This window comes from Pyxicephalus adspersus, chromosome 8, assembly GCF_032062135.1.
Source record: "Pyxicephalus adspersus chromosome 8, UCB_Pads_2.0, whole genome shotgun sequence".
Taxonomy (NCBI): domain Eukaryota; kingdom Metazoa; phylum Chordata; class Amphibia; order Anura; family Pyxicephalidae; genus Pyxicephalus; species Pyxicephalus adspersus.
In genome coordinates this window covers 12093719-12107385 of record NC_092865.1, presented here as the reverse complement: position 1 = coordinate 12107385, position 13667 = coordinate 12093719, and the positions used below count along the sequence as shown (strand labels likewise).

Sequence of the window (13667 nt, the reverse complement as noted above, 5' to 3'; positions counted from 1 at the left end):
TGGACGACAAGTGGGTACAAGAAAGATATGGGTAACAAGTGGATTCATGAAATATGATGGGTAGGTGCATGGAAGATATGAATGCCAAGTGGGTACATGGAAGAAACTGGTGATAAGTGGGTGCATAAAAATATGGATGACAGGTCGGTTAATAAAAGATACGTGTGACTGGTGGGTGCATGGAAGGTATGGGTGACAAAAGGGTACATGGTAAATATGGTTGACGATTTGGTGCAGTAGGCAACCCGATCCAAAGCTTTTGAATCAATATGACATCAGCTTGAGATGTTTCTGAGATCAATCTCAATTTCTTTAATGGTACTTTTGGCATGAGGCTGACCTCGTTCTGGACTTTAATTTGGCCTACTTCAAGCAGGGTTGCATTCCAATAGACTTGTATAGGAATGGACAACCCATCACATGCAGACGAAAGCCGAACGTAGGCCCTAAAGGTCAAAGTACAACATTGAAAAAAGCACAGAGAATAATTAAACATATTGCAATGTGTTTAGCTTAGCTAAAGACAACATTAACAACATTGTGCAGGGAGCAGGGGGTATGAGAGAGGAAGGAGAGTGAGTGGAAAGAATATTTTTATAAGTTGTATTTCCTTTTCCAATTAGTTAGAAAGTGAATTAGGATTTGATATAAACAAATAATATAAAAATAGAATTGTTCTGAATCGCATATTGTAAAAAAGAGCTTGGCAGAATTTAACAAATATTCCATGGAAAACATATCATCCAATGATATGTTACCCACAAGGAGCTGATGTGCAATAGCTACTTTTGTATCATACAGCATTAATAAATCAAAACATGCAATAAACACAGTTTCCAGCAATGTATGTATCACAATTTTCTATGTTCATGCATTATTACTCTGTAATTATTTTATGAGAAAGGCAATGGAGAGGCCATGATTGTAATTGGGATATATCTACCAGTGATATACAAAACTGTCACATCAAATGAGTGCTGCAGTATAAAAGCAGATGCTCCACTATAATTGTAACATATTATAAAGTCTTTCATCGGCTCCATGTGTGCTCCTGGAAAAGGAAAACCTGACCTTCATTAGTGCAGCAAGGGCACTTTTTCATGCAGCATGTACGTTTGCATGAAGTTTGGGTCCTGATGGAAAAATGAAACCTCATTCTTCTTTGTATTCCGTTCACCAACTAGCCTTTGCACAATTCTAGAATTCAGGCAGGGTTACTGGATGGCTAATTCTAATTTGGCTACAGCCTTGTCATTTTGCCATGTTTAATATCCTGTTTAATATAACTTAAAAAATGCCAGCTTATATATAAAATAAAATTTACCTGTCTGATTGCCCCAATGCCAATCTTACCAAGCTTGTAGAACAGTTTCTAGGTCAAAGCCATTGGAGTCATTTGCTTAGTATAACCCCCCCAGTAACTGACATACTGCTTGGCACGCCAAATGCCCAGTCCCCTTTATATTCAGTGGTACCTTCCACCAACCCTATGTAACAACAGGACAGAATAGAGATGTAGGGGCCACAAGAAGGAACCACAGAATGCAGCAGCAGGGGACCAGGCAGGTGAGACAGCTAACACACCAAGAAATCAAATTTATTCTGCACACTTCTCCCAAACATAATTAAGATTGGCAACAGGCAACAGAAAATGTATTACATGCTGGTGTTTTATTTTTAATTTTTTTAAGTAACGTGGGATGATTAGAAAACATTTCTATAGACATGTTAACATACAGTAAGTTTTAAGAATGGAGACTTTCTAAATCTCTAATTTGAATCGGGTTGTGGGATAGCTGTGTGTATACTTGAATGTCATTTACAGGTATGCTATAGTATTTTCCTTCTCTCCACCCCTAGCTGCCATATAAAGGGGTTTAAAGGGAGGGGCATAGGAGCTAGACAAGCACAGACAGTTAATAGACATTGCCAGAAGAGGAGAGGGTATAAGGTGGTAAGATGCTTTGCTGGGGAATGAACTCTTTATGCCAGCCAGTTCAAATGTACATTGAAAAATAAAAATTTAAAATACTTGCTCTGCCTGTTTCTACATTATTTTTTAAATTGGTAATCAGGTCTCTTTAAATTGAAAAGAAGGTCCAAAACCTGAATGTTCTATCTTCCACTTGCATTTCAGTGCAGGTCAATCAGCTCACAAATAGATAAGGAACCCTTGGAGACATGGCAGCAAAATTTGGCTTCATTTATAAGTAAATAAAACAATAAAAACATAAACGAGAAGTCAAAGTGAAAATTCCTGAGAAAAGTTTGTGTAGCGTGCCTGTTAAGGGCCACCCGGTCCATGTGACAGTGAGAGCCTGTGCCTATTCATGTGTAAACCTTTGTGAACTTGGCGACTGCTGTCGCACTTTCCATCCAGGGAAACAAATAGACCCTTTAAGAACATCTTCGGTCTCCCGGGGTAAACAAATTAATTCAATTAAAACACAATCCGCTGCTATTACAGCTTAGCACATTGAAAAAAATCACATTAAACTGAAGACTATTTAGAAAAATACCAAATTTAACAGTGATTATTTACAAGAATCCCATTACATAAGTCAAATTACCATCACACGGTTTTCATTAGCTGTCAAACTGTGTTTTTTCTAAAAAGAACTCAGGAAGCTGGAACAAGAAGTTCAGCCTATAATTTCTTACTGCTGCAATAACGGTTCATTAGGAAAGACATGGCAGTGCTATCGCCAACAGGTCTCAGGTAGGACCAAATAAAAGCCTGGCGGGCACGGTTGGCTAGCTTTAGCTTCCGACTGCAAATATTTAAACAGTTACTCCTTTATTTACGGTAATGCTGGGTACAATTCTTTTATAGAGAAGAATAACATTAAAATGTTATTTGGCTGCATTGAATTTGGAAATGAGCAATTTAAGAAATTGTTGTTTTTTTCAAACAGACTCTGTGGACCATTTCAAATCCCTATTAAGATAGAACTGTTAACTCTATCATGGTCTATGGGTCCAAGGTGAGAAGCCGGCTTTACCTATTTTTTTTAAAAAAAAGCAAAATTAGTTTTTACATATAGTGATGACTGCAGTCCCCTGAACGTGTATTTCATGTCAGGCTTTCACAACTAGGGTTCCCCTAACATTTGTTTTCAGCTTTCTCAACTAGGAGCAGTGTTTCTCAACCAGGGTTCCTCCAGAGATTACCAGGGGTTCCTTGAGCCACTGAACCTCTCAGAACAGTTTAAGACAACAATAATCTTTTTGGCTATCTGTAAGGGTGACATTCTTCCCAATGGCCAGCAATGTATGAAGTATTCTTCCCATTGATGACCAGGCAATCAATTGTGGATACAGGTACTCCCCGGGTTAGGGACATCCTACATACGAACAACTCCTAGATACAAACGGGGCTTCCCTGCACGCTCATGTGCAGGACAGAGGATGGTTTGCATGACTTGCAGAAGAAGTCTTTTGCTAAACACAGCTGAGGTTGTGATTCTTGTTGTGATGTTGTGATCTTTTTGCATATCAAAGCACAGCTTGCTCCAAAAGTTAATGAATGTCTAGGCTCCATAAAGTTTTTTTTTTTGCTTTGTTTGTGATTAGCTCACAGTAAGGATTTTATACAGTAACTGACACCATGCTGCCTAATAATATGTTGAGACAAACTTCTGTCCTAATTGCATTTATTAAAATAATGTACCTGCCCCGACTTACATACAAATTCAACTTAAGAACAATCCTACAGTCCCTATCTTGTATGTAACCTGGGAACTACCAGTATAGTAATTATAGTAGGGGATCCTTGAAGACCAGTACATTATTGCAAGGGTTCCTCCATGTTCAAATTTGTCCATATTTAGTGTCCATATTTAATGTCCACCTCTAGGCATATCTCCTACCCCAGTGTAGTCCATCTTAAAAAAAATTTGAGTACCATGTGAATCAAGTCTACCATTTAGATTCCTCTCTGGTACCTCTTTATGGGTGCACTTACCACCAATCAAGACTTGCAAATATGACCATGCCATCTGGTTCTTATTAATCCCCTTTAGGTGAAGTCATTACTCTTAGCAGGGGTTCCCTAAGACCTGAAGGGTTCCTCTATGTTACAAAATGTTGAAGAAGGGTGCCCAAACCTATTCACTGGGAAGAGTATAAAGAAGGGTTAGAAGTTCTTTCAGGTCTCCACTGGGGTGATTCATCCTCTTCTTCATCCTGGTGACCACTATCAACCCACAATGTTGAAGCAAAACTAAAGCAATTATGAAGGCTGCCCATTTCATTTCAATGGAAAGCTATGGGAAAGCATTTTAAAAGCCTGAAACCAGTTGAGGTTAAATCTACGAGAATTGCCCTTTTTTTTAGAGAGATTTTCACCACCACTTACTCATGCTAGTAAACCTCAGCCTTGGGGAAGACACTACAAGTAGCTTCTACCTGTGGTAGCCCCACAGAGAATGAATGGGGGTAGAAGTAAGCAGTCCAGTATCGCACACTGCTGCCCACTGTGGAATCTGCAGACACTGGTTCTTTAAGAATTAGCACTGTGGTGTCAATGACCCAGCGGCTAACAGGAAGCCAGTCACCAAAAGCCATATGGGATTCCCTAATGCCGATGCAGGTCTAAACCCAGCCTAGCATGTTAGTACAATTGTTACTGCTGTATTAATTATACCTGTATTCACTTCAGCACCCCTAGTGGTCTAGGTGCGATTGACAGTCACATTTAAAGACCTTTATTCCCCACATAACTTTAATTTACAGAAAATGTATTTTTTTTTTCTATTATTTTTATTTAATACGTTTGGAATTTTGCCACAGATACCCAAACCCCTTAGAACTTTCACTATCAATACTATAGTTGGGGTTATGAAAATAACTCAGAAAAGTTTAAGTGAATACCAGTGTTATTTGTTTGTTGTAGAACAGAACATAATGGCTGAAATTTTGGGTGAATTTGTACCTTAATTCAGAGTGAACACTATTAAGAAGCATCTTTATTTATTTTATTTCATACAGAAATGACTGAAAGTATCCTTTTATAAGCAAAATGAAGTATCTAAACCAAAAGATGTATAAAGCAATATATCTACTTTTATGCCTTTTTTATTACTATTATTTTTCTTGTGTTTTGCTATGAGTTTCCGTTTAACAGTTTAAAACGGTTTGTTTACTCCTTGGCTCTGAGGTTGTCATGAAGGTCTTTAATAAGATGAGTGATTGTACAATACTCCTACACAGAATGGGACAAATGCCACGTGGCATGAATCAGTGCATTGCAAAGGAACTTGTTGGCCCCATTTTACTGCAGGAGGTAAAGAGAGGCTGTAAATTGCAGACCAGTTTACAAATCATATCTGGCGCTTTCCAGTGCCGGCTATGGGTGTGCTCCTCATTTCACACAGCTTCATCAAGAGCCAGATTGTTACCGGTTAAGGGATTAATCAATAACAGCAGGGTGAATAAACAAGTAAAGAGAAGAAAATGTTTACCTGGGTCTAAGTTTGGTTTCTGGATTTACTGTTAGGGAGAAAAAGTAACAGATCTCAAGTATGGAAAGTGTTCTAGACACTGCACACAATGCGGTTATGAATCACCAGTGAACCACTTTATCCCTAACAACAAAATGCTGTATTCGACTTAAAGAAACTTTTAGCACTGCAGCTCCCAATCAAGCACAAAGCAAAGAAACAGCAGTGGGAATAAATGTGATTATTATGTGTGATGTACCCAAAATTCATGTAGTTTTTATTAGATAGGACAAAGATAATTTTTTTTTTGTTATCTAAGCTCTTTTAGAGAGATTTGCCTCACTTCCTGTGAGGCAACCTTTCACCAGATAGGAAGTGATGAAACATTTTCTACAGGGAAACAGGCAACAATAAAAAGCTGATAGGGGTTCCAGTATTTTTCTACTTAATTATATAAAAAATTACTTCTTTCTCCACTTTCATTTTATCCGAAAATAAAAAATTTATATGATAAAAAGTTTACACTAGAGGTAAAACTTTTATTTCAATGATCAATTCTGTAATCTAGTAGATGTTAGTTTAGGTCTTAACCACTAGATGGCGATGCCTAACTCAATGATCATCACATATAATTCAATTTCTTTTACAGAGCACAGAGAATAAGGCATGAGCCAATTACAAATCCTAAATTTCCCTAAATATATAAATACAGCTTTGCAAGTCAGCTGACAAATAATACAATACTTCACAATTGTCTGGATCAAGTAAATTTTGAAAAATGTAATTTATAAATTGTAGGATTCTTTGCAAATAAAATCTGAACAATTATGCGTAGATGAATCAGAAAAGTGAGCAATTCCTTGATTTGCCAATTCGTGTGATTCACCAATTAATCTGGTCATCCCTATGGAGTGTGGCCTTTATATTCACACAGGGCAATAACAAAGAATCTGAATTGCAACAGAATATATATTATTCAACTCTGGACACCATATATATTGTTTTACTCTGATCAGTCTTTATTCAAATAGTCTTTTGCTCTTGGCTCCCTGGCCATACCTCCTCCCCCAAGCCAACCCTCCCAATAATGCTGCTGGTCTGTAGAACATAATGACCCACTTGCCTGCTCCTTGAAAAGCTAAAGGTCTGTGTATGGGCCTAAAGTCTGGAGAAGAGGTAAGTGACCACTAGTCAGTGTATGATGTAATTTGTATAGATCCCTTTAAAAGCACTTTATTAGGTAAGTAAAAAACAATTGTATATCAATTTTTCCAAATTACACTTTGAGCCAGCAGGTGGTGCTCTAGGCCCCCTTTTTATGTTTACCTGGATATTAATAGGTCTGTTCAAACAAGAAAACCTGTTTACATAGCTCAACAGCTCAGGCTTAAATTTACAAATACAACTGAATGTCTGAGTTACATCTAACCACTCTCTCTTAATGTCTGCCTTCTCTGTTCTGTGCTGTATATTGTTTTGAGTTAGACAGGCAATCTAGAAAAAAAAATACTGCTTTTCTGTGTCTTTTAAAAACCACAAATCAACAGCATCCTGGGTTTATCCTTCAATAAATAGAGTTTCCCTTTACCTTTATTGCAATAAGGTGTATATTGTAACCTATAATAAAAGTGAATTTTGTGTCTTGTAGTACAGACATCAAGCCAGCAGGAGGCAGCACATACAGAGGTCAGGCATTCCAACTAAAATCTTTAAATAAGCCAAAATACTTTCCATGTGTGCAAGATGTGATGAATTTTGACAAATATTTGTAAATCATTGCATTTAGGCCATCTCAACAGCTTACACAACACTCCCACTTCACAAATACCAACAAAAGAACATCAGGAAATCATTTAACAGGCAATTTCACTGGCAGCCAGGCCACAGCTTTGGAATAAATGGATCTGGGCTCAGGTAGCGTCACGGCGGCCATGTTATTGAAGCCAACCACTAAATACCCCAGGTTTATCGGTCTGCGGTTGCATTTTTGGGTGAATACTTCAAATACGCGGAGGCTGAGCTAGCGTATATTTCCCAAAATCAGCCCAGCAAAAACATTCCATGAACTCCGCTTGACATTTGGGTCTTAGATGGCTGGAGAAGTTCAAAGTGCAGATTTGATTTGTGAGATAATCCCGAGAGATGTGTTTTGTTGGGCTGAACGCCAGCTGCAGCCCCGTAAAATCATCCTCGGCACAGGCCATGAAATCAAGGCATTCACAGTCAAAATAAATTGAATTTTCCCAGTCTTCTACTTTCCATTAGGTTTTACCGTCTCAAAGCACGCCATTTCAGCTCTGAAACCTCAAGATTGTTCCAAAACCACATTTTAATAATGCATATACAAGCTGAACATTTCCCAGAGCCCCCAGGCAACATAGATCCCCGGAGGGGGGGATGACGGTAATACGGAAGGGGGATTATAGCGACCTTTGAATCTTATTACACCAAGATGAAAGGTGGACTCACCTAACTCGATGTCTCTTATGCCCATGTAGCTTTCCAGAAGGTCATCCACTTTCTTAATTGCTTTTTCTTCAAAAGCAGTAGGCTGGGATAAAACAAATAAAAGAATTATAACAAAACATAGATAACATGATAAGTGCATATAAAGCAGTAAAAAGGGTGAGTGAATAAAGCTGCGTACACACGTGCAATAATTATCGTTGGAAACGAACGACTAACGACCGATCGTCCGATAATCGTTAACAAAAAAAGTGAACAACGACGCTGACGAACGAGGATTATCACTGGAATCCAGCGGATCTGATTGAGTGACGATCCTTCACTATCTATTGTGTGGACGGTCGTTCAGTATTGGATCAGATCGTGGATTGTTCTGCAGTACACTTTCTCCTTTACATGTCACTCCCTGCATCGTTCAAACGATAGTATCTAGCGTGTGTATATTATTGGTATATTATATTTGAACGATCGTATTGTTACAACATGTACAGATTTGTTCACAATACGATTGTTCAAAAAAATCGTGCATAATCCTTAGTCGTTCGTTTTCTATCGATAGTTATTGCACGTGTGTACCTAGCTTAAGAGTCAGGGATTTACTAATAAAGCATTTTAATGAAAGTAAGGCAGAACGGCAAGTTCACCCTATCTGTAAATACTTTCCATTACCATTATTTCTACTATTGCCATTATTATTTAATTCTATATATCAGATTTTTAATGAGATGATTTTTATTGATTATTCAACCAGCAGGCAATACTAAAGGGGGTATCTTTATAAGTGGAGATCCTGACATTTAGCAAATATTCCTTGATGGTGAGCACATGCACCTAGAAGATTCACCTGCAGGGAATGTTTGCTTAATGTTAGATTCAATGTTCACTAATTAGATACATGAGATTTGTGCTTTGCTTACAAAATATCAAAGCAGTAAAGCTGAAATCGATATATATATATATATATATATATATATATATATATATATAGTTCAACTTTATTGCCTTGGTCAATTTTCTCTCTTTATTATATATATTATTATTATTATTATTATTATTAATAAACAGGATTTATATAGCGCCAACATAATACGCAGCACTGTACATTAAATTATATATATATAAATCCTAATGGAGAACTGAACAGTCAATTCTCTGCTGCAATTAAGCAACACAGTTTGGATACCTCCCTGCCCCCAGCCAGGAAAGCGAAGAAAATGGTGAGCTCACTCCTCTTTTCACTCCTCTTTTCATTACATGTGCAAAGCAACAAGTTCACTTTATTGCCACCCTCTCCAGCTGCACACACTTTCCTTTTGCTCTTCCACTGCTCTGTTCACCCCCTCCGAACAAAAGTGAATTAGCCCTTGGTAACCTCAAAGACACAAGGCCCATATCTCTGTGCACTACTTTCCAGAATGGCCCCTTAGCATGCACATATAGGGACGGGGCGTCAGATATATGTGTGCCATACCCAGAAGTACTAGGTATTTCTTTTACAAAAATGGCCGGGACAGTGATGTGATTATATGTGCAGTTAGGGAGGGTGGTACTTACAGCTCAGGTTCACTTTAAGACTTTGCTCCCAACTGTGAATAGTGGTGAATGTGGTTGGGAAAGATGAGATACAATAGAGAATCAATTGTATGGCACCTGAGGGACATGACTACAAAATGTAATGAGCACTGCCAAGCCTTGGAAAAGTTAAATATCATCATTTGCTAACATTTTCTTTTTTATTTGTGAGATATGAGGAATCAGGTGAGGGAACATTCCACTCACTAAGTAAGCACTGTATGCAAAGTTTGGTTGATGTATCAATGTACGGTGTGGTTCATGAAAGACCCCAACTGCTCAATGTGTATGATGGAGACACCCAACAGCCAAAGTCTGGGAAACTGCCTTGGCCTTGACACAACAACAGTAACACTACACAGTAAAGCATCATAAAAGTATGCATTTAATATTGGAGGTCCCTCGTGAGATTTCTTTGCTGTTTGGATTTTACATTCTTTTAGGAGATGGCACCGTGCTTTCCTGGACGCATCGAGGTTTATACTGGCATATGTATGCTGCAGCTCACATGTATAGCTGAGAGCTAATGTTCTCATAGAATGGTCTCACCGTACAGACCATACTAAAGGATTATCTATTGTACCTGAACTATTAGAGAAGATTGTTTTCCTTCTACAGGTACTGAACATATTGACCTTAAAACCTGCGCTGTCTTATATTGAAGAGTTCCTTCTCACTTTCACATAAACTGATCATCATTAGATGTTCTTGATATGCTCTTTGGAGTGACTTTGGATTCATTTATATATAATTCAGGAGCCAAATCGGGCTCATCTAGATGCCACCCTAACCTTTTATTCACGTCTGCAGATGACAAAAGAAAAGGTGACGATTACCATGGTTTAGGTGCACTGGCACACTGAGTTCCTGGAATAAACTGAGGCCATTTCCACATTTAAAATTCTGAAAAACATGGGATTGGTTTACACTGGTTACCAGTGTTTAGGTACAGTAGTAAATCCAGTCATGGTTTCACCTACAGAAATCATGAATTTACTGGTCACATATCAAATGGATATGAAGGAGGATGGGATGGGTATAAACATGAGAAACAAGTAAGATGCACCCCTGATTGATTTCTAATCACTAGTCCACACAGTGCCCTAGAGGAGCCTGGACAATCTTTGGATTGACCACCAGTAAAGTATGATTGGAGTCAGGTACATGGTGTGCAACTCATTTGAATGTATATAGTTTAGGTCGGTGGACAAAAGCTTCAACCAATCCTTCATTAAGATCTGTCTAGGCTAGCCAGGCTACCAACCCAAATCATGGATATGTAGGCGGAAAATATACTGTATCTGTAATGGGTAAAGATAAACCTATATTTTCCTTATCCAACCACAGCAACTAGGCAAAGAAGACATCACTGCCGTTCTGGGTAGAGTCCAATGGAACACAAAGCAACAGAAATCTTGTAAAAAGACCCTCTTGCAATGGAGTGGAATCTTGCACGGCTTCACCTGCATTCCAAAGGGCTCAGCCAGGAACGATGGAGAAGTCATGATAGAAGTTGTAGGTATAGTTTTGTTGTGATTGGTTTTACATCTACTTTGAAAAGTGAGGATTTACTATGTGGCACTGTTGCCTCTAGTAGGCATTCTCGGGAAAATTTCTTCGAAGTTCCGATGGGTTCGCAAAATTTCCCTGAAATTTCGCAAAACCATCAGAAATCACAATAGGAGGATTATCGCTGCTGCATTCATAAAATTAGAGCCGTGGGAATCCCCCTGCCAGTGAGCTATCCCCGGGCACTACAGGTCAGCATGAGGGCAAGCCCTCATTCTAACCTGTAGTGCCTTGGGATCTCTCACTGAGAGGAGGATTCCCACGGCTGTATTCAAAAATGCAGCCGCGATACTCGTCCCGATTGCTCTTGCCGCCCTGTAGTATGTGTTCCTAGAAAGAGTTTCTCTATTTAGGAACACAGGACTCTATCCAAGAACACATACAACTTGTAAAGGGCTGCAAGAGCAATCAGGTGATTGTTCTTGCAGGTCCCAAAAATTCAGTGTCGCCGGCTGAATTTAAAAAGGCCGTTCTTGCCTACATGTTTGGTAAGCAAGAACAGCCCAATCTGCCACGAGACCGAATTTAAAAAATTTGCTCGCTCATCCCTAGCCCCTAGCAGTCTCATGAAATTTGGCAATGTTACCACTGTGCTACTAACGGTTCTTCTTGCTGGAGGCTCTGACATGAGACATGAGAAAGCAAAGCCCTGCCACTACCAAGATGGTTTCCTCCATACCAAGACACATTGCAGGACAAGGCATGGTAAGTCAGTAATTGGGAAAGATAAGCTGCAGAGAAATTGATGGAAATACTGGTGACTAATCCTTTGTCCTCTGCCTGCTTCTTTTAGGCACAGTTTTAAATACAGAAACCTTTAAAAAGACTGAAGATCCCTTTACATTTTATTTTTTCAAGTGGAATAAAACATTACCTAATTTCCTGGGTATTAAAAAGTTATAACTTACCATTTCCTCTACCGTAGCTGGTCCTTTAGATCTTAACCGCAATGTCTCCCGTCCACTGGAGATTTTACCATCTGTTGTCTTCCCACCTCTTGCCCTTGGCTCAATCATTTCTGGAAGAATAAAGAAGTTTATATTTGTTAAACTTCATTCTGAACAAACTGCATCATAGTCCCAGAGCACTAAACCATCTTTATCTAAGATAAGCAGAATTAGCATTCCATAGAGGGACTAAGGGTGGGGACCTAATTACCAAACATTGCTGAATATAAAACAGATTGCACATTCTTGATGCGTCCTGGGATAATACATGCCTCCAAAATATCCACATTTTAAAGAGAAGTTCCATCAAATGCAGGCCATCAAGAATGTAGGAGCCATTTAGATTTTTAGTGTTTAAATCTTTGGCATGGAACCTAAAATTGTATCCTTTTAAAACCATAAAAATTAATAAAGGATTATCCAACCCAAAGTTCCCACTTTCAAGCAGAAAATGATTGGGTTGCATTATATACCATTTTCTTTTTTTATGAGCAATGAGATTTTGTATAACAGGACCATGTCCACCAACAAACCTTGGACAAAATTAGGTCCCATTCTTGCTCTTGGATTTTCCATTGCACTTTTGTTACATGTAAACTATATGAGCTTCCTCCTGCTACAGCTGGGCAACTGCTTAGTAGGTCCGTCCACTCCAAACTTGAATTAGTTTGTAATAGGCACTACAACAAATGGATTCCTAAAAGATCTTCTAATGAGAACTCTACAGAACTCTTCTAATGAGAACTCTATTGAGAAAGTGCTACTGGAAATTTTGGAATACTCAGAGGTTATGACCTAAACCCTGGTGCTCCCACGTTCCTCTTTAAAAGGACTGGAGATCTGAAAGTGCTACTAAAAGTGTTCCCAGGTTGCCCTTTATAAGGACTGAGGATTCGGAAGTGCATCTAGAAATTTTGGAACACTCAGCACTAAGGTGGTGATTTCACCCATGGTGTTCTCAAGTTATTCTTTAAAAAGAGAGAATTTGCTACAAGAAATTTTGGAATGATCTTGCGCCAGGTCATCCTAAGTGATAGGGTAAGCATTGGCCTCCCACCAACAAGTAGGTCACTTTTAAATGGAACTGTTCTTTAAAACTTTCCAGAACTTTCAAGCACACATATTGTTTCCAGCTCAGCAATTGTATGTCTCTGCTAACAGCTGACATTCATTATTTTCACAGCCTCAAAAAACAAAACAGTAAGCGAGTCAACACACCCCACAGGAAACTTTTAAGATGAACGGCCTCATGCCTTTACCGACAACCCTCTTTGTACCCAAGGTTCAATTACCGATATGTCTTTGGCAATTCTATTATCCTACGGTAAACAGGGAATTGCAGCCTGATCCGGACCTTTGTGACATAGCTAGGATCTACCAAGACGAATCAATACAGGAAATTTGAGATTCCACTGGAATGAAGCCGGCATATGTATTATTTAAAACTGTATATACCGCTTGAGGGTGCAGAAACATTACATTTCAATTGCCATTTTTTTCAAAGGCCTCCACAGGTCCAGGAAGTGAGCAGAGTGCTTTTTCCAGATTTAGGTTATAATAAAACCACCCATGGAGAAAAGAATTGTCAATAGGCTGCAAAGCCAAACATAACTTTCTTGTACCTAATTTACTAAACATTCCTAAGGCATTGGTGGTTTTCTTATTGTTGTAG

General features: G+C 38.7%; 1 protein-coding gene across 1 annotated transcript in view; it reads right to left on the bottom strand.

Moving 5' to 3' along the window:
• Window positions 1-13667, bottom strand: part of GIPC2 (GIPC PDZ domain containing family member 2) — a 58232-nt gene that overhangs the window by 3624 nt on the left and 40941 nt on the right. Inside the window, exons 4-5 of the mRNA XM_072419525.1 lie at window positions 11957-12066; window positions 7911-7992 (exon numbers count right to left, since the gene is read on the bottom strand). Coding sequence (XP_072275626.1) covers window positions 7911-7992; window positions 11957-12066 — 192 coding nt within the window. The remainder of the gene's footprint in view (window positions 1-7910; window positions 7993-11956; window positions 12067-13667) is intronic.